The sequence below is a fragment of the Euprymna scolopes genome, chromosome 3 (assembly GCF_053919585.1).
Source record: "Euprymna scolopes isolate OS-2025 chromosome 3, ASM5391958v1, whole genome shotgun sequence".
NCBI lineage: Eukaryota > Metazoa > Mollusca > Cephalopoda > Sepiida > Sepiolidae > Euprymna > Euprymna scolopes.
In genome coordinates this window covers 46,683,176-46,706,962 of record NC_136484.1, presented here as the reverse complement: position 1 = coordinate 46,706,962, position 23,787 = coordinate 46,683,176, and the positions used below count along the sequence as shown (strand labels likewise).

At 32.7% G+C, this 23,787-nt stretch overlaps 1 protein-coding gene across 3 annotated transcripts in view; it reads right to left on the bottom strand.

The window, feature by feature from the left end:
- LOC145254715 (histone deacetylase complex subunit SAP30L-like) overlaps window positions 1–23,787 on the bottom strand; it is a 73,354-nt gene that overhangs the window by 31,911 nt on the left and 17,656 nt on the right. The window contains exon 2 of one of the 3 annotated variants that reach the window (XM_080113410.1): window positions 23,083–23,163. The exons of the other annotated variants lie outside the window; for them this stretch is intronic. Coding sequence (XP_079969536.1) covers window positions 23,083–23,092 — 10 coding nt within the window. The 5' untranslated portion in view covers window positions 23,093–23,163. The remainder of the gene's footprint in view (window positions 1–23,082; window positions 23,164–23,787) is intronic. 3 annotated transcript variants of the gene reach the window in all.

The window sequence follows — 23,787 nt, the reverse complement described above, 5'->3', positions numbered from 1 at the left end:
AATGTCTTCAGCACGAATTGAGTAAACCACTCAAAACATTTCTCAGGAATCAATGAGGTTTCTCCAAGAAATTAGATCTCACGAAGAAATGGATAACTTGTATATAAAATGCAACTATTGCAATAGTTGTGGCTATTTGGATTGATAGGTGTTGCTGCTGCTAAGTTGAACCTATTAAGATTTAAGGGGAGACAAAAGAACAGTTCTTATAATTCATGGAGTACAACAATCGAGACCGGAACACATGATGTTGCTAGTCTGATTTTTTTCTATAAATACTATTATACATGTGTTCTTCAGAATTATCTGATCTATTCCATGCTTCCTTTGTTCCAGCTTGTTGGTCTAGTAGTCTCCATCAATTCGCTGATTGGATACCTCATAGTAATACAGTTTTCTATTCCAGTAGTTTCTTTTCAAAAACTGCAAGCTTGTGGAACTCTTTCTGCTGACTGTTTTCCTTTTACTTATAGCGCTATATATTTGAACAAAATGTTTGAGCAAAATTTCAAAAAATTCCACAGCGTAGTTATTGAGAAAAGTGCAGACAGACGAATGGACAAAGGTGAATTTATGGGTCCACCCTCTTTTTGTCAGGGGACCAAAAAAAAAAAAGAAAAAAAAAGTGATCGATATAAACTGGTAACAAGGGCAATGATGCTTTTTTATGTTTTGGAAATCACTCCAGACAAGGTGCAAAATCACTTGATGTAAGGAGCTAACAAGAAAGAAAAATAATTATCACAAAGGCATAAGATGCCTATTGATCTTGTTCTTGGAAAAACTAGGAGGAAAACAGTCAGCAGGGCGATAGTTCCTGCAAATATAAGCAGAAGGTATTAATATGTGTACACATACTCAAATACAGCAGTAGTATTTTATATTTTGTTATGGAACACAGAATGCTTTATTTTAAAGTAAAATACAGTTTAAAATATTGATATTTTATTCAAATCAGCTTTTTCACCTACTATTTTCATTTTTGTTAACATTTCAGTCAATCTCCAACCTTTTTCAGGTGCAACTTTTCGAATTTGCAAACTATTAATTCATATGTCCATGTGAACATTTGGTATATGATCAAGATCGCAGACACAATGCAAGTCAGTGTTCTGATCACAACAACCAACCAGCAGAAACTCAGTGGGCTGAGGCAGTCGTTCTGGGTAGTCCTAGGAGATTCACCCTCCCAAGCCTTGCCTCCCATTTATCACTTGTTATTATTTAATGCTTGAGATGTCCTGACTGGAGAACTTCGATGTGGCTACTAAGGCAATTTTTAACAAGTCAGAGTGTTTCTCCTTTAGAAATGTTAGCTTGACTCTCCTAACCTTCTGACCGTGTGTCACATCTTTCTGCAGTGGAAAGAAAGTAAATACCGTGATTTTTAGCAGTTATGGCATTAAAATCATGATGAATTATCTTGATTATTACCAGCCTGCAAAGTCACAACGATTAATAAGTTTTACAACTGAAGTTATTAAAAAGATGGTTGTGCCAAAAAGAAAAAAGGCCAATATCATTGAGATGCCTACTACTACTGCTGCGATGTGTCATCAACGCAACATAACTCCTACTATTTACATGGTGAGCCATTATCTGGATAATCTGTTGGAGTCAAAGATTTAAATCACTGCAATGCTACCATACACCTAAACTCATCCTAAGCATCTGAAAAAAATGGTCAAGTGGATAAATTAAATCAAATTTATTTGGCCAATAAAATTGCAGTGCAACAAGTCGTGTAAACAGACATATGGAAGCTATTTACAAACATAGTCTAAATGTTTGTCCAAAGCCACTCACTTTAAACCTAGTATTTCCTACAAAGACACATTACAGATGAGGACGTAACCAAAACACAGAAAACAAGCTTGTGGGCTCTATGCTACTGTTAAAACGGCGCCAATTACAGTGGTATGGCCATGTAATGAAATCAACAGGACTTGCTAAAACAATAATGCAAGGGAGAGCAAGAGGAGGAAGAAGGTGTGGGGGATAACATCGGGGAATGGATATATAAAGCCAGTTTGTAGTCAATAATTCCTTCCAACAAAATCAATATTCTATACTGAACAACCAGTCCTGCTTGTATATCTTAGCAACATCTTCAGAAAAATAAAATTTGATTTAATCCTTTTAAGAAAATACTTTATTTGTCCAGAAATATTTTTCAGGTGAACGTCATCAAATTTAAATTAAAACTTGGGATGGGGCAATAATAACAAATACTTAGTTTTTTTTTTTTTTTTTTTTTTTTTTTTAAACAAATTCTGTTCAATTAATAATTTATTAACCAAATCATACTACATTAACTAAATTTAACTTTCAAATTTATTATATTTCCAAAAAAATCTTAATATTTTGGAGAAAAAAAAATGGCTTACTTTAAAGAAGAAAAAAACACTATCAAGCAATACAAGAGAGATACAGCCAGTTTGGTGCTTGTTCAGATTGACACTCACGGCAGCATTTAAAATTAAAGAAAATACAGAAAAGCCTGTATGATGTCCGTATCAGTTACAGCACAAAGGTGAAAAATTCCAAAAATCATGTAATTTGATCAAGTGGTTTCATTTTTATTCAAGAAAATCAAATTTTACTGTTTTGATGAAGGTGAAAAAAGCATTGAATGAATTAGTGAATAAGGGCAGATAATCCTAATGGAAACTGTCAAAACAATCACTGATTACCTCCCTTTATGTTCTCTAGTAAAACATGGCCTTGACTCCCAATTATCGGTAAAAATGGCAAATTTGTTTTTCATAAATAAAAAAAAATACTTGGTCAATGTTTATGATTTTTGGAATATGAAAATCTTCATTTCGTGGCAAGTAGGTACAATATGTAAATTTATTTTGTTTTTTTCATTTTTGTTTATCGCTATAAGTGACAATGTGAATAAGCACTGCCAGTTCTTAATAAAATAAGTTTTTTTTGGAATAAAGTATTTTAGCTTTGTTTTTCTTTTCATTTCAAAATTTTACAAATAATGTCTTATTTATTATCATACAATAATAATATTTGAAGATTTATTAAGTTTATCCACCATTAAAAGTATGCAGACAAGATGCAGCGTTGCCAGGGAGTCATTTTACTTTCAGTTTTGTTTCCCCTTTTATAATTTTCTATGCTGTTTTTTTTATTATTATTATTTTTACAAAATTATTTTTAATGGAATTTTTAAAGTTAAAATTAATTATTACAGCATTGTTTGGACATTAAATTATTAATTGAATTCATTTTTCTGCTAATTAAGGTATAAATATTGTTTTCATCTTTTTATAAAATCATTGCATGTGAATCGCTTTCAAACCTTCCAATTAAATGAGGATTTGCTAAAAAGTTTAAAATCAGTTTAAATGACTATTTCACAGGTAAAATTTTTTTTCAAATTTCAATGGGTCACAAAATAGTTCATTCTTTTTTTTTAAACTGATAACAAAAGATTAAAATAGTCAAATTCTTTATAAAGAAACAGAAATGTATTCTGATGGATTTAAGTTTGTAATTAAATTATTTATTTCAATAGGAATCCTTAAATTTCGTTATATTTTATGCTATTGTATTTTGATTCATTAATAACAAATAAAAAAAAATGTGCAAGTCATGTATAGATGAGAAACACAGACACACGTGAACTGATCATACAACACAATTGATAAAGTGCATTATTGTTTTTATGAGAGAAACAAAATTTAAAAATAGCTAAACAGATCCAAAGGTCATTCTGAATGCATTATTTTTACTTCAAGGAAATAATAAAAAGTACTTTATGTGTGCCTGAAATAATAAACTAATATTTATTAATGTTTTTAAAGTTGATGTTTGCTTGTTATTAATAGATGTTTTATGCAAATTTCTGTCAAGTAATCACAAACTTTTATGCTGTAGCTCAATAGTGCAAAACTAGAGCTCCTAATTTAACGTCTTGTAAACCTTAGTTATTCAGAGAAACATTCCATATTTTCTTCAAAAATATTTTATTTACAAACAATTGTTTCTGCCCATTTCAAGAACATATATTTTTATGATATACAAAATATCATTCATAAGGAAGTTTCAGTGTATAAAAATTCCACAGTCAGGCTTAAAAAAAAATGTAAATGCATCAAGCATTTATCTGCAATATGTATTAAATGAATGTTGGATAAACTGTAGAAGCCTCCACATCAATATCAGTGATATTTTGTATATCGTGACGATACATGTTCTTGAAATGAACAGAAATAGCTGTGTCACTTATAAATGGGAACCTTATGCATGCTCACATTGTTTGCTGTAGAGCTACCGTACTTGCCATGATAACCCCAACATGAGAAAGGGGAAGTTTTTACATTTTTATGGATGGGGTCCTATGTGAGGTCATTTATGAGAAACCCTAATTAGTGTTCATACGTTTGTATCAATAAACATTCCCACTACTGCCCCCTCATGTTCGCTTGAGGGGATTACTTTGGTTTTCATTTCAATTGACACTATTCATAGAAACACTGGAAATTCAGTCCACAGGCCAAAAGCCACTGATATGGCTATCAAATGTAACTCTCAAAACATTGACTAAAGAATTGGTTACATTTTGGTAGCTTTTGTGCACTGGGCTGAGTTTGTAGCATTTCTGTGAAACTAAAGATATTGGTAGAAAATCATACTAATGTATAGTTTTAACTGAAGTTATACACACACAGGGTGACTTTGTAACTGAGTTCAAATCTTCTGACCAGTAGTAATTGTCACTTCCTGCACTGATGACTGAAACATTAGTGTCTGTGGGTATAAAAATAACTATTAAGTGCCAAAAATAATGGAAAAATGTTGGTTTGCCAGTTTTCAAACTAATATTCAAATAAAATAATGCCTCAATCGATGAAGTTAAAACAATAGAAAGCATCTCAAACTGGAAAGTAAAAATGAAAGAAAAAATTCAAAAAATGAGAAAGAAAAAAATGAGAAAGGAAAATATATCGATCGATATAGAAACAGAACTAAAAAGTTCTTTATGAATTTATTTCAGACGCAAGCAGGGCAGGGGAGGACTGTCCCACTATTTGCTTTCTCCCTTCCTCTAAAACACTTGAAAAAGTTTTATATGTCAGTTTTTTTTTTTTGTTTGCTTTATTTGTTAATCTTTGCTTACAACAGGATGAATATTTATATAGAAACAAATAATAAAAATTGATCTTTATTATAGACTGATGATGACAAAGAGAATATTCAAGGAAAATCCTTAAAGATATGCAAAACATGAGCTAAAATTTTAATAAACATTAGTTGAAAATTAGCAAGGAGACCCGAAGTTGTACGGAATTGAATGAGGATCAACAAATGTTCCCTTCTCCTATACTTTTAGTGTCATTGAAATCAGTGAAATTGCCCATACTTTAATCAAATCAATCGATTGTAGTTAGCGACCCCCCCACCCCTCTCGCAGAGTATCCTGAGGAAGCTTCACATGCCTTCCTATAGTGACAGTCCACAATACATTGCACTGTAAAGAATCTATTGTTGGTTTTATGAAATTATCTGTAAATAACGATTTCACATGAAGTTTAAAATGCAAGTCAAGTATCATAGTTCAATTGTGTTTTAAACAGAAACGTTCATTTCGAACGCGCCCCTGTCTTATCAAAGAACCTATTGTTGATTTTATGAAATAATTTTTATATAATTGCTTGAATTAATGTTAAACTTACAAAAAGTCAAGTATCATGGTTCAATTGTGCACTAAAAAGAAAAATTAATTTCAAACAAGCACCTGTCTTATAAAAGAATCCACAGTTGATTTTATAGACTGCACTGTTCTGCTTGTTCAGTGATAAAACTCAGACGCATTTGTGATGTTAAGCTGTGTCTTTAATCAGACTCTTGATTATTGGTTTTCGATACTTATCAGACATATTCCGATACAAAACCTACACAAGAACACTCCAAGATACATCAAGTACCTTTGTGTGAAATTAAAAAAAAAATCTTAAGTTATCAATCATGCCAGACATTATAGGAGCAACCGGGCTAATGAAAAAGAATTTCAAAAACTATCTGGCGAATATACCCAGTGAACCAAGTGCAAAAGAAATACAAACAATAGCACTTAAAGGAATGGGAGAATGTTTGGCATCCGGTAGAATGCCCCATCCCCAGAAAAAACAAAAGAGAGAAACATAGTGAGTTTTATAAATTAGATTTCTTTTTACTAAAACATGGTTTAACTAAAAAAAAAAAAAAAAAAAAGAAAGAAAGAAATTAATGTCGCTCTAAATAATTTAAGTGACTTTAATACATTACAAATATAAATAGAACGTTAATGACCGCATAAAATAAGCACAAATCGGTTGATATTGGTCGTTATTTGTACCATTTCACAAGATCTGTTTCACGTTTACACAACATTGATTAAAATCAAAAATAAAACTAAAAGAATTTAAAAAATAAATACTATTTCAACAAAAGCAAAGAAATGTAAACATAACTATATTTTAAACTAGCAGGCAGACGAATGAATGAGAATCAACGGATGTTCTACACTTTCAATATTTTATTGTCATCGAAATTAGTGAAATCGCCCGTTTTTTTTTTTGTTTGTTTGTTTTTTTCAATTAAATCAATTGATTGCCTGCTCTAGTCGGGGACCCACCGGAGTTCACCGAGAGGAAGCTTCACATACCTCCCTGCAGTGACCACAATACATTGCAGTCAACATTGCACTGTAGAGAACATACTGGTGATTTTATTATCTGTAAATAATGGTTTCATTTAAAGTTTTAAATGCAAAAGTCAAGTATCATGGTTCAGTTGTGCTTTAAACAGAAACATTCATTTCGAACGTGTCCTCGTCTTATCAAAGAATCTACTGTTGATTTTATATGCTAAGCCCTTTTGCTTGTGCTGTGATAAAACTCCTTAAATGCACTTGTGATGTTAGGCTGTCAGACACTTGTATAAAATTTCAAGAAATTCGGCTCAACCATTTCGGAGTCCATAGGAAATCACACACACACACACACACACACACACACACACACACACACACACACAAAGTGCCTTTTAAAAGTAGACTAGCAGGGAAACCTGACGTTGCCCAGGATTTAATGCAGATTAACAAATGTTTCACCCTACCCTATTTTATTGTCATCGAAATCGATTAATTGCCTGGTCTAGTTGGAGACCTACTGCGTTGCACCAGGGGGGAAGCTTCATATGTCTCTTTGCAATGACTTAGTCCACATTACATTGTAGTTTAAATTGCACTGTAGAGAACCTACTGTTGATTTTATAAAATTATTTTTCTATATAACAGTTTGAATTAAAGTTTAAAATGCAAATGTAAGGTATCACGGTTCAATTGTGATTTGTGCTCTAAACATTCATTTCGAATGCAAACCTGTCATATTAAAGAACCAACTGTTGATTTTAAATGCTGGGCCTTTCTGTTTGTGCGGTAATAAAACTTCTCAAATGCACTTTGTGATGTTAAGCTGTATAGTCAAAATCGCCTGTTCCTTCTTTCATCGGGTATTTTCCCCATACGAAACCTATCTAAGAACACTGCCAGGTACGTAAAATATATTTGTGTGAAATTTAAAATAAAAATAAAAAATCGGCCAAGCCGTTTAAGAGTTCATAAAGAACACTCTCTCTCACACACACACACATACACACACGCGCGCGCACACACACACACACACAGTTCCTTTTACATTACTTTTTTTCAATCTGCATAATTGAAAAAAAATTTATTCTATTTTGGCATTTTTTATATTGATAATATATTAATTACCAATATGAAAATGTGAGATAGAGAAGTACTTTTATATTGATTTTATTAACACGGAATTTAGTTTCATTTTTCCGAAACACGATATTTAAAAAAAAAAAAAAAATTAACATTTGCGGTATTTCATTTTTATTTAATGTGTTTTTTTTTGTTTTAGAACACTGAGATATAACTTTACAAAATGTGATTTTCATTTACATGAAATAATACATTTTCAACACGATTCTTAAAATAATGGGTTCATTGTACTCATTCATTAATAAATTCTGAAAAGTTCATGAAAATTGGGCGATCTTTTTGTTCATTTTTCTTTCATTCATACAGGGTGCCCCCCCCAAAAAAAAAACGGGTCCCAACTCTAATTAGACCCCGTTTCTTAGTGTTTTGTCCGAATGAAATGAAACTTTTGAATATAATAAACTAGTTATGACCAAACATCACATCAAAACACTAAGATATTTGGCCTTTTTTCTCCGTTCTACAGCATATGTTCTAGATGGCCTCCATTTAGCTTGTTTTTTTTGGGGTCACCCTGTATTGCTTAAAACATTTTTTGTTTCGTTCATTTTTATTCGTAGTACAGTAGTAGTGATAACGTAGTATTTGCTCTGTTGTCATAAGGCAATCTTCCAAGGGACATGCAATGCAATGCATCCACCTACTTTTTTTAAGAGAGTGTAGTGTAGTGTTTGTTATATTGTCAATTCTCCAGGCATTATCTCCTCAGTAATAATGTAATGCATGCGGTCATGCAACCATACACACGCAGATTACCAGTGTCAGAATTTAATTCTTCCATCTACCCTTCTTTCTCTCTTTTCTTCTTTCTTTAACCCACCCCTCTATGCAAGTAGTTGTACACTGCTACTGATAGTTCGTGACCGTTTCTTCGTTGACGATTGGTCGAGTGATTTTTTGCTCGCCGATTTAAATCAAAATGGGAGTGAAAAAAAGAAGAGTTGCTGCCTTGGCCTTTGGGGAAGAAAGGTCGTTGTTTAAAAATGTCGGACCTGAATGTGATTCATCGTGGCGAGATATCAGGAAGCTCTAGTTGAAGGTCCTATTTCGTCAGTTAAATTTTCATCTAGGAGACGAAAATGAAGAGAAAAATGCCGGTGGAGTTCAGACAAAAAAGTCTTTAAAAATCAAGTCAAAAGTCTTGTCTAGAGGAAGAGAACTAAGTGCAAAAGTTAAACCTAAGACGAATGAAAAAGTGACGGTGCAAACAACAACAATTTGTTTGTTACTCAGGAAATATACGAAGTGAAAAGGAAAATGTATAATTTTCGATGGTGCAGCAGTGCAGTGGCTGCAGTGCAGCGGCGCGCAGCAAGCACTGCAGCAAGAGCCTTCTCTAATAAGAAAAAACGGGTTTGTATTACTGTACAGTGTACACATAGATTCGAAAAAGTTGTCAAAAAACAAATATATAACAAATGTTATCAAAGGCAAGATAAGTTACTTTTCTACCAAACTGGATATATTTTTCGTGTTTTTATTCAATGTAACGTGTTTATTCAGTTCAAAAACTATACAGTGTTTACCGATGTATTGGAAAATTCAAGATGGCGTCTGATTCTCTCTTTAACACGGTAAGTTTGGGAAAAGGTGTTATAAATAAAAAACCGGATAAAATACTGCTAAAAACTCGCTCAATATATGTTACCGTGACATAGCTTGACATATATTCGGCGGGTTTTTAATAGTATTTTGTATAATTTTTTATTTATAACACCTTTTCCCAAACTTACCGTGTTAAAGAGAGAATCAGACGCCATTTTGAATTTTCCAATACATCGGTAAACACTGTATAGTTTTCGAGCTGAATAAACACGTTACATTGAATAAAAACACGAAAAATATATCCAGTTTGGTAGAAAAGTAACTTATCTTGCCTTTGATAACATTTGTTATATATTTGTTTTTTGACAACTTTTTCGAATAATACAAACCCGAAAAAAGTTTTCGTTTGACTAAGCTGTCAAAACTAAATCAGGTTCAAGCAGGAATGACAATTCTTTTCTCTAAAAAAAAGAAATTCCGTATAACTTATCCTTGCTTCTAAAAAAAAATATATATTCTTACCTCAAAGTTTTGCCTCTTTCTTAATCTTTTCTTATCTATTCTTTCTCTCTCGAGAACTGTTACTAGAACCTTTAAGGTTCGCCAAAAGGGGACATTTTTTGGGCAGTCAAAATAGTCTCTTTTATACAGTTAAAAAGTGAACTTCAGACATAATTTTGTTTCTCCCTCCCATTTCAATTTATTTTTTCCCCTCTTTAAATAAAACTTTATAATTATCTCGAATGTTTGTATTTCCTCTTCTTTCTCTTGTAAATGGTTAATTGGTTTATTAGGTGCATCAGAATTTTTGTAGGAATTTTTGACACCCCTAACACGAAACTGCGAATAAAATATTTAAAAAAAAAAAAACTCGTAATTTCTCTTTTAAAAGTGGGTTGTTTATTTTCTTTATGGATTATACTTCCAAAATAAACTATTAAAGTTGTTTTAAAAGTAATAGAATTTTTTTTTAAAAAAACAGTAATGAATTTCAATTTTTAAACTTTAAAAATTTATCAAAATTTTTCTATTGATTCTATTTTTACGATATTTTCAGGGTCAATGTGAAATTTTATGCTCTTTCCAATAAACCGAATATAATTTTAGACAAACGTTTTTTTTTTTTAATTCACGCCCCCCCTCCCCCATTTTACAGTGTCTATTAAAAAGTAAATAATTAATTTACTCACCTAAGTTTTATATATCACAAATTGAAGAGAAAAGGTCAATAAATAATGTATTCAAATTCAAAACAAAAAAAAAGTAGTGTTTTTTAGAAATTTACCTGTAAAGTTCGAAACCACATTGTTTATTTTTTTGTTGTTTTTTTTTTTAATGAAACCTTGGTCCTTGCTCCTTTAATTGAAAAAAAAAATTAGGGCTTGAATTACATTTTTCGAGTAGTTATAAGCTTGGAAAGACAGGGGGGTCGAATAATTCGCGCCTCCCATTTTGAAATGTCTATTAAAAAGTAAATAATTAATTTACTCACCAAAGTGTTATATATCACAAATTGAAGAGAAAAGGTCAATAAATAATATATTCAAATTTATAACAAAAAAGTAGTGATTTTTAGAAATTTGCCTGTAAAGTCCGAAGTTTAAAACCTTTAAAAAAAAAAAAAAAAAACCGCGTTTTTTTTTTTTTTTTTTTTTTAATGAAACCTTGGTCCTTGCTCTTTTAATTGAAAAAAAAAAATTAGGGCTTGAATTACATTTTTCGAGGAGTTAAGCTTAGAAAGACGGAGTGGAATTATTCACTATTTTTCACGAAATTTCTGACACACCTATTGGTTTTTACATGTTCTAATTTGACTGTTACTAAGTTAAATTCGGATATCAGCACATTAATTTGTGTAGTGTCCGTTTAACTATCATGAGACCATCCTCCCAGATATTATCTCCTCCTTTTCTTAGATATTAAATCACAGAATATAATGAACCCATTATTTTTTCTTGGTGAAAATGAATTTTGTTACACAACAACAAAACATCTTTCCGCAAGAGAATTACAGTGCATAATACAGGTGTTTATATCTCGATAACTATTTGTCTTTGCAAAATTTAAATGAGATTTTCTTATTCAGCATCGTTGAAAACAATTTTAAAGAGAATTGTGGAAGTGGACCTAATGTAAAAATTTACCAATTAGTTTGTTTTTTTTTTTTGCTTTGGGCTCAATAAAGTGGTGAATTCACCAAATAACTTTTTTCTTCTTTTTTTTTTGCACTGTGTGTTTGGCTTTTGTTTTGTGATTCTCTGAATGCATACATTCTGGTCATACCTTGCCCCCTTTCCACCATGTTCAAAACGATGCACAAATTAACAACGAACGCACTAGTTTGACAATGCAACAGAAACTGACGAACGAGCGCAGCTTGTTAACGCCAGCACCTGAATTGTATGTCTTAAAACAAAGCGATAAAAAAAAAAAGATTAAAAAAAAAAGGCCAAATAAAAAAAATATAAATTTCGTAAAAAAAAGCCAAAAGAAAAATGAGCAAGATTAGTTACACCCTCCCCCCCCCAAAAAAAAACCTATGGCCGGTCCACTCTAACTCTCCCACACATATATTGGTTACATTGAAACTAAAGTTATTATTGCCTGTGCACTTTTCTGTCCAGAATTTATTGATGGCTATTTTACATAAAATTTGAAAGTGATACCATACACTAAAATATTGGCCAAAAACTGATATACGATCAGTGTACACAGAAAAAAATTATTAAATTAGTGATGGTCAGAAAGTGAGTGATCATCTCATGTTAAATTTATATAAGTCACATGATTCTCCAGGCTAAAATTTTAAATACTTGATAAATAATAAATACGGAATTCTCTAACGACATGACCGGTAAGCGTACTTTAGAGAGAGAAAAAAAAAAAAAGTAAAAAAAAAAAACTTTTTTTTTTTTTTTTCAAATCAAAACGAAACTGAAAGTAATAAAATAAAATTTAAAAATAAAAATCCCGGGCAATGCTGAGTAAACACAGCAAGTGATGTATAACATATTTCTTCTTATAAATATTTTTTAAAAAAAGATAAATAAATAATGCTCCTGTAGCAGCCAACACCTGCTACATCACAGGCAGGAGTAACTTCTCTCGACGAGATTTGAAATCCATTTTCTCCCTGGCTTGTCCAATTACAAGTCAGCTCTCAATCACATGACAGAGTATATAAAAGGCAAAATCTAAAACCATGAATTCTCTTTCTCGCTGCTAAGCCCAGCAGTACACATCGCCAGGGGCTTCGCTCCCCCCCCCCAGCCGAACGTGAGTACTACAAGCTAACAGTGGCTCTCTTCTAATTACCATTTATTTCCACGTGCGATAGCCACACGAATTTATCATTCTACAGAACTACCCAAACGAACATTCTTTATCATGCTAAAGAACATGCACTCACGCACGACAACACGTCAACACACTGAAGACTTTGCTCTTTCTTTCTCTTTTAACCGATTTCCTTTGCCCCGGCGACTACTAGCTATAAACACTTGTGGACTGAACTATTCTCTCCTCAACAAGCCGGCAATATATTAAATCTATCTTCACACAAGAACACTCCAGTCTACTAACCCGTTTCTCTCTTGTATACTCTAACGAAAATGACAAATAAAGTTTGTTTATTAAATGTCAAAATGACACTTCCTTTCGTTGTCTTCATTTTTAACTAAACTCCTTTTATTTGGGGGAGGACATTAGCGGACGTCTTGTAATTTAGATAAACCAAACTATGAGGAAAATATTGGGACATATTTGGAGATTAACCGCTTGTAAGAATGTTATTTGATTTGTTATTGAAATTGATGTAATTATTGTAAAAGAATTTTAAAATTAAAATGAAACAATATTGAAATTGACGTACTTATTATAAAAGAATTTTAAAATTGAAATGAAACAATATTGAAATTGACGTAATTATAAAAGAATTTTAAAATTAAAATGAAACAATATTGAAATTGACGTAATTATTATAAAAGAATTTTAAAATTAAAATGAAACAATATTGAAATTGACGTACTTATTATAAAAGAATTTTAAAATTTAAAAGAAAACAATATTGAAATTGACGTAATTATTGTAAAAGAATTTTAAAATCATTCATAAGAGTAGTAGTTGAGGGGCAAAAATCAGAAGCTCACAATATTAATGCCGGTGTCCCTCAGGGATCCATCCTGGGCCCAACTCTTTTCCTGATCTACATTAATGATCTTCCAAATCATATCCTTACATCATTTGTAGACATTTATGCTGACGACACTACCATTTATGGTACCACATCTAAGACAGTAAACGAGCAAGTTCTCTCCAATTCTCTCTCCTCTGATCTTGAGCACGTAGTACAATGGGGAAAGGAGTGGCTGGTTACTTTTAATGCATCTAAAACCAAGCTTCTCTCTTTACATCATCAACATTCTAATCCACATTTGTCATCAATTGAAATGAATGGCTCTCGTCTTCAGGAGGCCTCAAGTTTTGACAAGCTTCTGGGCTTGACCATTACTCCTGATCTTAAATGGAACACGTATATCAAATCTGTTGCCAAGGCCGCTGGAAAAATGGTGGGATCTTTCTATCGATCCAGTAGATATCTCACTGCTGATGCTATTCTCTATCTATATAAGAGCCAGGTACGTCCAAGGATGGAATACTGTTGCCACATCTGGGCAGGAGCTGCTAGAAAGAACTTGTCCTGCCTTGATAGAGTTCAAAATAGACTTCGTAGCCTCGTAGGAGATGTCCTTTTCTCCTCCTTGCAACCTCTATCTCACAGAAGAGATGTTGCGAGTTTGTCTCTGATGTATCGTTATTTTCATGGAAAGTGTTCAACTGAGCTTCAATCTATGGTCCCCCCTCGCCAAACTTTCACAAGAAACACTCGTCTAGCTGTAAACACTATCAATAATTTCCCCCACTCTTTATCTGTGCCTAAACCTAAACGTAGATTCCATGAACAAAGCTTCTTTCTTAGAACTGCACGCCTGTGGAATTGTCTTCCGTTTTCCTGCTTTCCGGCTGACTACAATATGGTTTTGTTCAAGTCTAAAGTAAATAAGTTCTTGATGAGCCGTTCCATATAAGTTATTAAATTTACCAAATTTTCATTACTAATGATTACTATATTGACCAACTTCTACTGTACACTCTTTAACCCTTATCCTTGAGTGGCCTCTGGGCCTTGATAATGTGGTGATGCCTTTGTAAAAAAAAAAAAAAAAAAAAAAAAAAAAAATGAAACAATATTCAAATTGACATAAGATTAAAGTGAAACAATGTGAGAAAACAGAATATCATTTTTATTAAATACAGAATTTTTTTTATTAAATGATTTGGTGCTTATGCATTTTTGATACTGCGCTATTTTTAAATAGTTTTTTCACGTTAAATTCAGGTTTCACAATACCTTCTTTTTTTTAATTGAATTGTTAGGTGGAAGCACAGAATAGTTATAAAACACACTCACTCCCCATGTTAAGAATGGCTTTCAAAATAATAACGGGGTTTGTATTACTATACACATACATTCAAAAAGGTTGTCAAAAAAAAATATATAACAAATAAATGTTATCAAAGGCAAGATAAGTTAATTTTCTAACTAATTGGATAATTTTTTAGTGTTTTTATTTAATGTAACATGTTTATTCAGCTCGAAAAACATAGTATTTGAAAATTAAAAAATGGCGCTCTGCACTCTCTGTTGAAAACTATACAAAATACTGTTAGAAACTCGCTCAATATATGTTACCGTGACATAGGCTGACATATACTCGATGGGGTTTTAACAGTATTTTGTATAGATTTTTATTTTTAACTCATTTTCACAACCTTACCGTGTTCAACAGAGAGTCCGGCGACATTTTTAATTTACAAATACATCGTAAACACTGTATGTTTTTCGAGCTGAATAAATATGTTACATTAAATTAAAAAACTAAAAAATTATCCAGTTAGGTAGAAAAGTAACTTATCTTGCCTTTGTTTGTTATATATATATATATATATATATATATATATATATATATATATATATATATATATATATATATATATTTTGACAACTTTTTCGAATCTATGTGTATAGTAATACAAAACCTAATAACGTTATTATTTCAACACGGTAATAAAAATGCATAAGTACTAATGATTTTTATTAAATACAGAAACAAACAAACAAATTAGAAATGATATTGTTTTCGGGTACATAATAATATACGAGAAACATTTTACGTCATGTAATTCTTGCGGCGTTAATACATGATCCACAATTTGTTCTAGGCCTTCTTGTGCATTTTTTATTTTTTGCTTATTATTAATCTAATGAGATCTTACTGAATTTTTTTTTTAAATAAGGTAAAATATTTAACTTTCAATAGATAATCAAATTGCTTTACTTAAATATGACTTTTTCAACTTTTGAAAAATTCTTTTTACAATAATTATATTTTTTATAATAATAATTAAATAATTAATAATTAAACAATAATTAAATTCTTTAACAATAATTTTATTTTTTTTAATTCTTTTACAATAATTACGTCATTTTCAATAGCCAATCAAATTACATTTTTACAGACGGTGAAGTCCCAAATATGTCCCAGTATTTTCCTCATAGTTTGGTTTACCTAAACTGTAAGAAGGACGGATCATCATTTACATTAAAAACAGACCTTGTGTCTAACTTTGCCCCCGTAGATAGGAGCTAGTAAACAAACATTCAAAACACGAGGCGAGATCGAATCTCAACAGGATTCACAATCTATTTGTATTTATTTGATTCCCCACGAGAGCAAAATGTAACACAAGGTCATTTTTAATGTGTGTGTGGGGAGGGGGCAGCTCCCCAGAAAGAAGCACTCTGGAAGCTTCTGGGTTTGACCTTTACTCCTGATCTGAAATGGAACACATGCATCAAGTCTGTTGCCATGGTCGCTGGAAAGATGGTGGGATACTTCTACCGCTCGAGAAGATATCTCACTACTGATGCAATTCTCTATCTATATAAAAGCCAAGTACGTCCAAGGATGGAATACTGTTGCCATATCTGGGCAGGAGCTGCTAAAAACAGCCTATCCTGCCTTGACAGAGTACAAAATAGACTTCGTGGCTTAGTAGGGGATGCCCTTTTCTCTACCCTGCAACCTCTCTCCCACAGAAGAGACGTTGCGAGCCTATCCTTGTTTTATCGTTATTTCCATGGCAGGTGCTTGTCTGAACTCCAATCTCTGGTCCCCCCTCGCCAATCTTTCACGAAAAACACCCGTCTAGCTGAATCCACTGTGAAAAATTTCCCCCACTCTATATCTGTACCTAAATCAAAACGCGGATTCCATGAACAAAGCTTCTTTCTTAGAACTGCACGCCTGTGGAACTCTGCCTGCTTCCCACCGGACTACAACTTGGATGTCTTCAAGTCCAATGTTAACAAATTCCTAATGAACCGCCCCCTTAAGTAAACACTTCATCAAATCTCCACATTAACGTAATGTACTTGCAATAACCCTTATCCCTGAGTGGCTTCCGGGCCTTGATAAGTGGTGATCACTGTGTAAAAAAAAAAAAAAAAAGCAAAAAAAAAAATAATTGCCTTAGTTATAGAAGGATTTCTTCCTCTATTGACTAAGGACAAATTAACTTAAGTGTGGCATCAGAACAGATACTACACTGATTAATCTATTTTTATTTTGCCAAAAATTTACAAAAAAATTAGGCCCAAGCCCAATAAAAAAAAATAATAAATAAATAATACTACACTGTTATCTTGACCTGAAGACCAGATCCTATTATTTATTTATTTTTCTCAGTTTAAAATTGAAGGATTTTCACTGATAGAATTTGAGTCGATCACATTATTCATGCTGAGGCATAATAAAAAAGGTGTTGGAGAGAGCCGAGAGAGGTGAAGGTGCCAATCGACCGTACAATAAAGTAGACACAAGGCAAGAAAAGAATTAGAAAAAAAGGGTTTAAAAATAAATAAAAAGAAAGTAAGGCGATAGGCCTCTTTCCATCAAAATACAAGGAACTTCCAACGACCATGACGTCACGGAATGCCGGCTTACGTGTTTTCACAACGGACACATGTTTAGCTGATTACTTTCTCATCAGAAGAACCTCACATTTTTTTTTCTTTCCTTACGAAAAGGGCGCTTATGAAGCTTAATGGTTTATTTTGATAACGAGCACAAATGAACCACAATACTAGAGTTTATGGTTAAAGGACAAGAGTCTTAAATCTAATAAGTTCCGCACTGTCGGCCAAACTCCAATCTCTGTCCCATCGCCGCAATGTTGCATCCTTGTGTCTCTTTTACAAGTACTTTAATAGAATGTTCTCGGATGAACGTGTAGCACTTATACCCCCTCGGCCTACACACTCTCAACTAACCCGACAAACAGCAAGATCCCACCCCTTTATTTTGGAGGTCTCCAGAGGCCAGAAAGACATCTATTCTAATAGTTTCTTCTCTCAGACTGCTAGAATTTGGAATTCCTTCCGTTTTCCTGTTTCCATTGCTATACTAACGTAAAGAAGTTTAAATCTACTTCGACCAGACAACTTGCTGTTCAACTCCCCACAGTTCCCTGTTAGACATGATCCCAAATAATAGCCCTTAGGTCCAAGTGGCAATATGTCTTGTTTGGTTGTTTGGGGTAAATAAAAAAAAAAAAAAAATGAAATAAAGTGGCAAATATTAAAGAAAAAAATAGTTTCCTGTCCTTTAACTATAAAATTTAAAACTTATGGTATCCTTTTCCTTAGCTAGCCTCTTTTTCGACCATAAAAATAACGACTATATTTTCCTGAGTGAGGTTTCATTTCAACATTTCATATGTACGATAACACTTCTTATGTTATTGTCTTTTTAATTTTATTTTTTTTAAAGGTGTCGTCACTTATCAAGGCCCAAAGGCCATTCGAGGATAAGGGTTAATGAATGTAAGGTGGTAGTTTAGTAATCGTTAATGGTGTAGATTGGGTAGAATGGGGATTATTTAAGGGGACGGCTTAGCAAGAATTTGTTTAGATAGGACTTGAAGGCTACCATATTGTAATCGCCTGAGAAGCATACCAATGGAACAATGTTCCAGAGGTGAGCCGTTTTAGAAAAGAAGCTTTGTTCATGGAATCTGTGTTTAGATTTAGGTACAGATAAATAGTGGGGAAAATTGTTGATAGTGATTGTAGTTAGTCGAGTGTTTTTTTTTGCAAAAGTTTGGCAACGAGGGGAGCATAGATTAGAGCTCAGACAAGCACTTGCCATGAATTCGTTTAGAGTAATGCTGATATACATTTCACTCTAAATAATTTATGCGAATAAAATAGGATTGAACAGTTATATTTTTTAAAGAGTGAAACAAAATTTTCAAACTTGAATCCCGATTTCATAGTCACGGTATAAGAAAACAAAAATGTGAACAAATAGTACTTTGGTATTTTCAGCTGCAACTTTAATTTTCCAACATCCCTGTGTTTGTTTTGCAAATACCTCCAGGGAATGTGTTTCGATTAACTTTACTGCACTTTTACCCCTAAAACCGTAAATACCCCTAACCTGCACGTTGACTAGCAGTAAAAATCACTCGCCTTCACTGTAAGGACTCTGTGAAAGCCGGAAGATTTTCTACTGTAGTAGCTTTTTTCATCAGGTGCTTACATTTGGAATTCCCTCCTTGCTCCTTTACTGTACCAACATGTAAAATTTTAAATGTAATGTCGACAAAAATCTTACTGACACCCTCCAATCTGGGCTTTATCACAGTAGCCCCTTATCCTTCGGTGGCAATTGCTTTGTTTGAGACAAGAAAAAAAAAATCACGAAAATCTGTCAACTATTGAAATACATTGTCATTTATTTCTTATTAAAGGAAAGTCGTGTTTCCATCTACGTGTGTTCATGTCCAGTGAGAAACGACTCAAGATACACTAACTCGTCAATTTGTCAGAATTCTTATATGGAGAGAACTTTATTATATTTGGAACTATTTAATTTGATGAAGTTGAGATCAAATTTCCAGAAACTGATATTGTATATTTTTATATATTCTTTGCTCGTCAGTTAGATATAGTCTTTAAATCCCTTTTTCCAATATTAGATTTTGATCTTATGTTTAATATTTCTTTCCTGTATTTATGTAAATGAATATTTGTCTAATTTGATTTTTTGTAAATGAATATTTGTCTAATTTGGTTTTTTGTAAATGAATATTTGTCTAATTTGGTTTTTTGTAAATGAATATTTGTCTAATTTGGTTTTTTGTAAATGAATATTTGTCTAATTTGGTTTTTTGTAAATGAATATTTGTCTAATTTGGTTTTTTGTAAATGAATATTTGTCTAATTTGGTTTTTTGTAAATGAATATTTGTCTAATTTGGTTTTTTGTAAATGAATATTTGTCTAATTTGGTTTTTTGTAAATGAATATTTGTCTAATTTGGTTTTTTGTAAATGAATATTTGTCTAATTTGGTTTTTTGTAAATGAATATTTGTCTAATTTGGTTTTTTGTAAATGAATATTTGTCTAATTTGGTTTTTTGTAAATGAATATTTGTCTAATTTGGTTTTTTGTAAATGAATATTTGTCTAATTTGGTTTTTTGTAAATGAATATTTGTCTAATTTGGTTTTTTGTAAATGAATATTTGTCTAATTTGGTTTTTTGTAAATGAATATTTGTCTAATTTGGTTGTCTTATATTGTTTTGCACTTGTTTATTGCTTTTCATGTACTTTCACTGGTGTTTGGAATTGGAAAACTTATCTTCTATGTCCCCCCCCCCACCCTGACAAAAGGTGTATGTGAATTCACCCTCGTCCATTTGTCTGTCCCCACTTTTGTCAATAACTACGCCTTGGAATTTTTTGATATTTTTCGCAAACATTAAACATGATATGAATAAAAAAGAGAAAACTCCCGTTGCACCCCCCCCCCCCCCCCCCGGGGTGCCTTTCCGGTTAAAATTGATACTTTTGTGCTTATCAAAAAAAAAAAAAAAAAAAAAATTGATGCCTTAAATTTTTATAAAACTATCTGTAAAAAAAAAAAAAAAAAAAAAAAAAAAAAAACTGATTTTTATATAATTTTGTTTCTATACTTTGCGATAACTCTTAGGTGTGCCCCAGGGTACTCTTTTAGGACTAATAAAGACACTCCATTTTTGGGAGTATTTTACCATATTTGTCCAAAATTTTTTGTGTATGTCTATTTAGCAGTTTTGCATGGTGCTGAACTCAAATTTGAATATATTAAGGCCTTGGGGACTTTTGGGGCTAAATGGGGGGGGGGATTCTGAATTTAGTCATTTTTTTTTATGCCTCGTTCACTGTGCGCTCACGGAGGGGGGGGACCATGCATGCTTCACTTGTTTGTATTAAAATCAGAATCCTCAGACTGGCTTTTAATTTATTAATTTGTTGCGTAAAAGCTTTCATAGTCTTAACAAAAGTAGAACATAGTAAATCAATGTCTAGAATAGAGCATGGTATTATCAGCAAATATACCCATCTTGGACGCGATTGCATTGAAGAGGTCATTTATGAAAATCTAATTTATAAAACTCACTATGTCTGTCTGTCTGTCTCCATATTTTGAAACTATCTCTGCCGAAACTAAAAGTCGCAGAGCAGCGCTAGGGTCCCCAAATGATTCAATTTTTTATGGACCATTCTTTTATGGGTCTTTAGCTGGTTAAAATATAGTTTTTAAGGGATCAAAAAAGGGATAAAAATTGAAAAAAAAATCGTTATACATTTTGTACATTCATCTTAGGTTATTTTTAATCAGTTCATATACGTGTCACGTTGGTACAGTGGTAACGTCACCAGCTTGGAATGCTACAGTTTTGCTTTCGGTTTCGATTCTAGTTGATGGCACTCAAATACTTTTTTTTACAATTTTTTAAATCATGACTCTATAATAATAAATACGAAATCTAGACAAATTAAAATATCATATTTAAGCATATTTTACGACTGGGCAAAGCCCCCTCCCCAGCTAGTCAGGTATAAAAACGGTTCAAATATCGAGCCCTGGAGCACACCTACATTATTAATATCAGGGATGACCTGGATCTTTCTTTTAGCTAAGAATGGTATGATTATATCAAATATTGATCTAGTAATACCATACAAGTTAATTTTTCTGAGAAGACCTTCATGCCAGACATTGTTAAAGACTTTGGATTTCCTGACTGCTGAAAAACTGCTTCTGTGGTACCAGTTTTTAAGAATTCTAGCGAAATAACAGACCTATTAAATTATCACTCCATTAGCCTCTTCCTGCTTTTTGCCAAAATATTTGAGTCCATAATTAATCTAGCTCTAGTCCATCACCTTACAGATGCTAAACTTCTGACCAACCATCAATATGGATTTAGGCAAACCCGTTCCACAGCAGATATCCTAACTGTAATCTCTGCATGTATATACCATTCACTGGACAAAGCAGGAGAGGGTAGAGCGGTAGCCCTTGATATATCTAAGGTTTTTGACAGGGTATGGCACGATGGTTTTCCCAGGAAAATCAGATCATATGGTATCACTGGAAGAATACATAACGTAATTAAATCCTTCTTAAGCAAGAGAAGAATCCAGGTTGTCCTTGACGGTCATACATCTAAACAATATGATATAAATTCGGGTGTACCTCAGGAGTCTATCCTTGGACCTTTATTATTCCTTATATTCATAAATGACCTCCCTGATAAAATTGCCTCTGAGATGGGTATATTTGCTGATGATACCACACTCTATAATAGGCACGAGGGGAAAACAAATGAACACATATCTAAGGAAATGGCAGAAACACTAGAGGAAAACCTCTAATCTGTAGTGGAATGGGGACAAAAATGAATGATCACATTTAATGCTGCCAAGATTAAGCTTGTTTCCTTCAATAATTTCAAGAAATACCACCAATAGCAATGGTAAAAAAACATTGCCTGAAAGTACTTCTTTTAAACTCCTCGGCCTAATGTTCACAGGGAACACGAGTTGGAACAGATACATTGAGAGCATTGCCAAGGCTGCTGTAAAGAAAGTGGGCTCTCTCTACTATGCTATAAAACTAGTTACGTCTGAAATTATTCTGTACCTCAATAAGGCCACCATTCACCCATGTATGGAGTACTGTTGTCACATTTGGGCTGGTGCATCTGTTATTAGTCTCTCACTCCTGGACAGGGTTCAAAAGAGTCACCAACCTGATGGGTCCTGAACTGTCATCTAAGCTTCAGCCTCTGTCCCATCAGCGAAATGTTGCATCCCTCTGCCTGTTCTACAAATATTTTAATGGTGAATGTTCTGACAAACTACAAGCACTTGCCCCCCCTCGACGTAAATACCCCTGACAAATCTGACAAGCAGCTAAATCCCACCCCCTACACAGAGATCCAAAGTGTAAGAAAGCCTTCTATTACAATAGTTCCCTCCCCCCCGAGAACTGCTAGACTTTGGAACTCCCTTCCGGGATTCTGCTTTCCCAACTGTACTGACATGCAGAAGTTCAAGAGTAATGTGAACAGACATCTTGCTGCTCATCTCCCTTCATAATATCCCTGCAACTAATGTCCTCGATAGTAGCCCCTTACTTCAAAGTTGCACTATGCCTTGTTTGGGGTGAAAATTGAATAATAATAAAAAAAAAATTTTTTTTAAAAGCATCCGGGATCCCTTATCTAATGTATGACATATGCGTTTAGAAATGACCGTTAAAATACCCACAGTAAAATTAAATCCATACCGTTTGACATGTTTAGCAGTTTCGATGTGTGGGGACTGTCGCTAGGTTGATTGACGATTTCGGTACTTGTTAAAATAGAGACTACAAATAGAATTAAAAAAAAAAATATGTTGCTTTTAGCAAAAACAATTTTACGTACTTGTTATGTCAAAAATAGTAATATGTCCAAAAATTTCGAAAATTCATCGAATAGAAAGTTATTTATATTTAAAAGTAATTTTTACGAAAAACAGTAAAATTGCATTTTTCTTAGATGTTATAAAGTAGACTGTAAAGAGTTCACACAGAGAGGACTTAACTCGGAATGCAAAATTCAGATGACATCGTTGGCTTCTGACATTTATAAAATACCCTATAGCGATAATTTGTTTTTACTAAAATCACAATAGCAGTTGTTCTACTTGATGAATTTTCGTAATTTTTGGATTTATTACTATTTTCGACATCACAATAAAACGCGTAATATTGTTATTGCTTAAAACGACATTTTTGTTTAAATTGATCTGTCGACTTTATCTTAACAAGCACGACGATTTTAGCAAAGGCGACTGATGGGGTGATAATTTATAACACAATAATCGTTAACATTTCTGAAAGAATATGCTTTAAAGAAATGTGAGTTGTTTTGTTTTTTTATTACGTTATTATGTTTGAACTAACTTTTATCATTAATTCGGTTAATTCCTATTTAGAGTGAAATCCGTT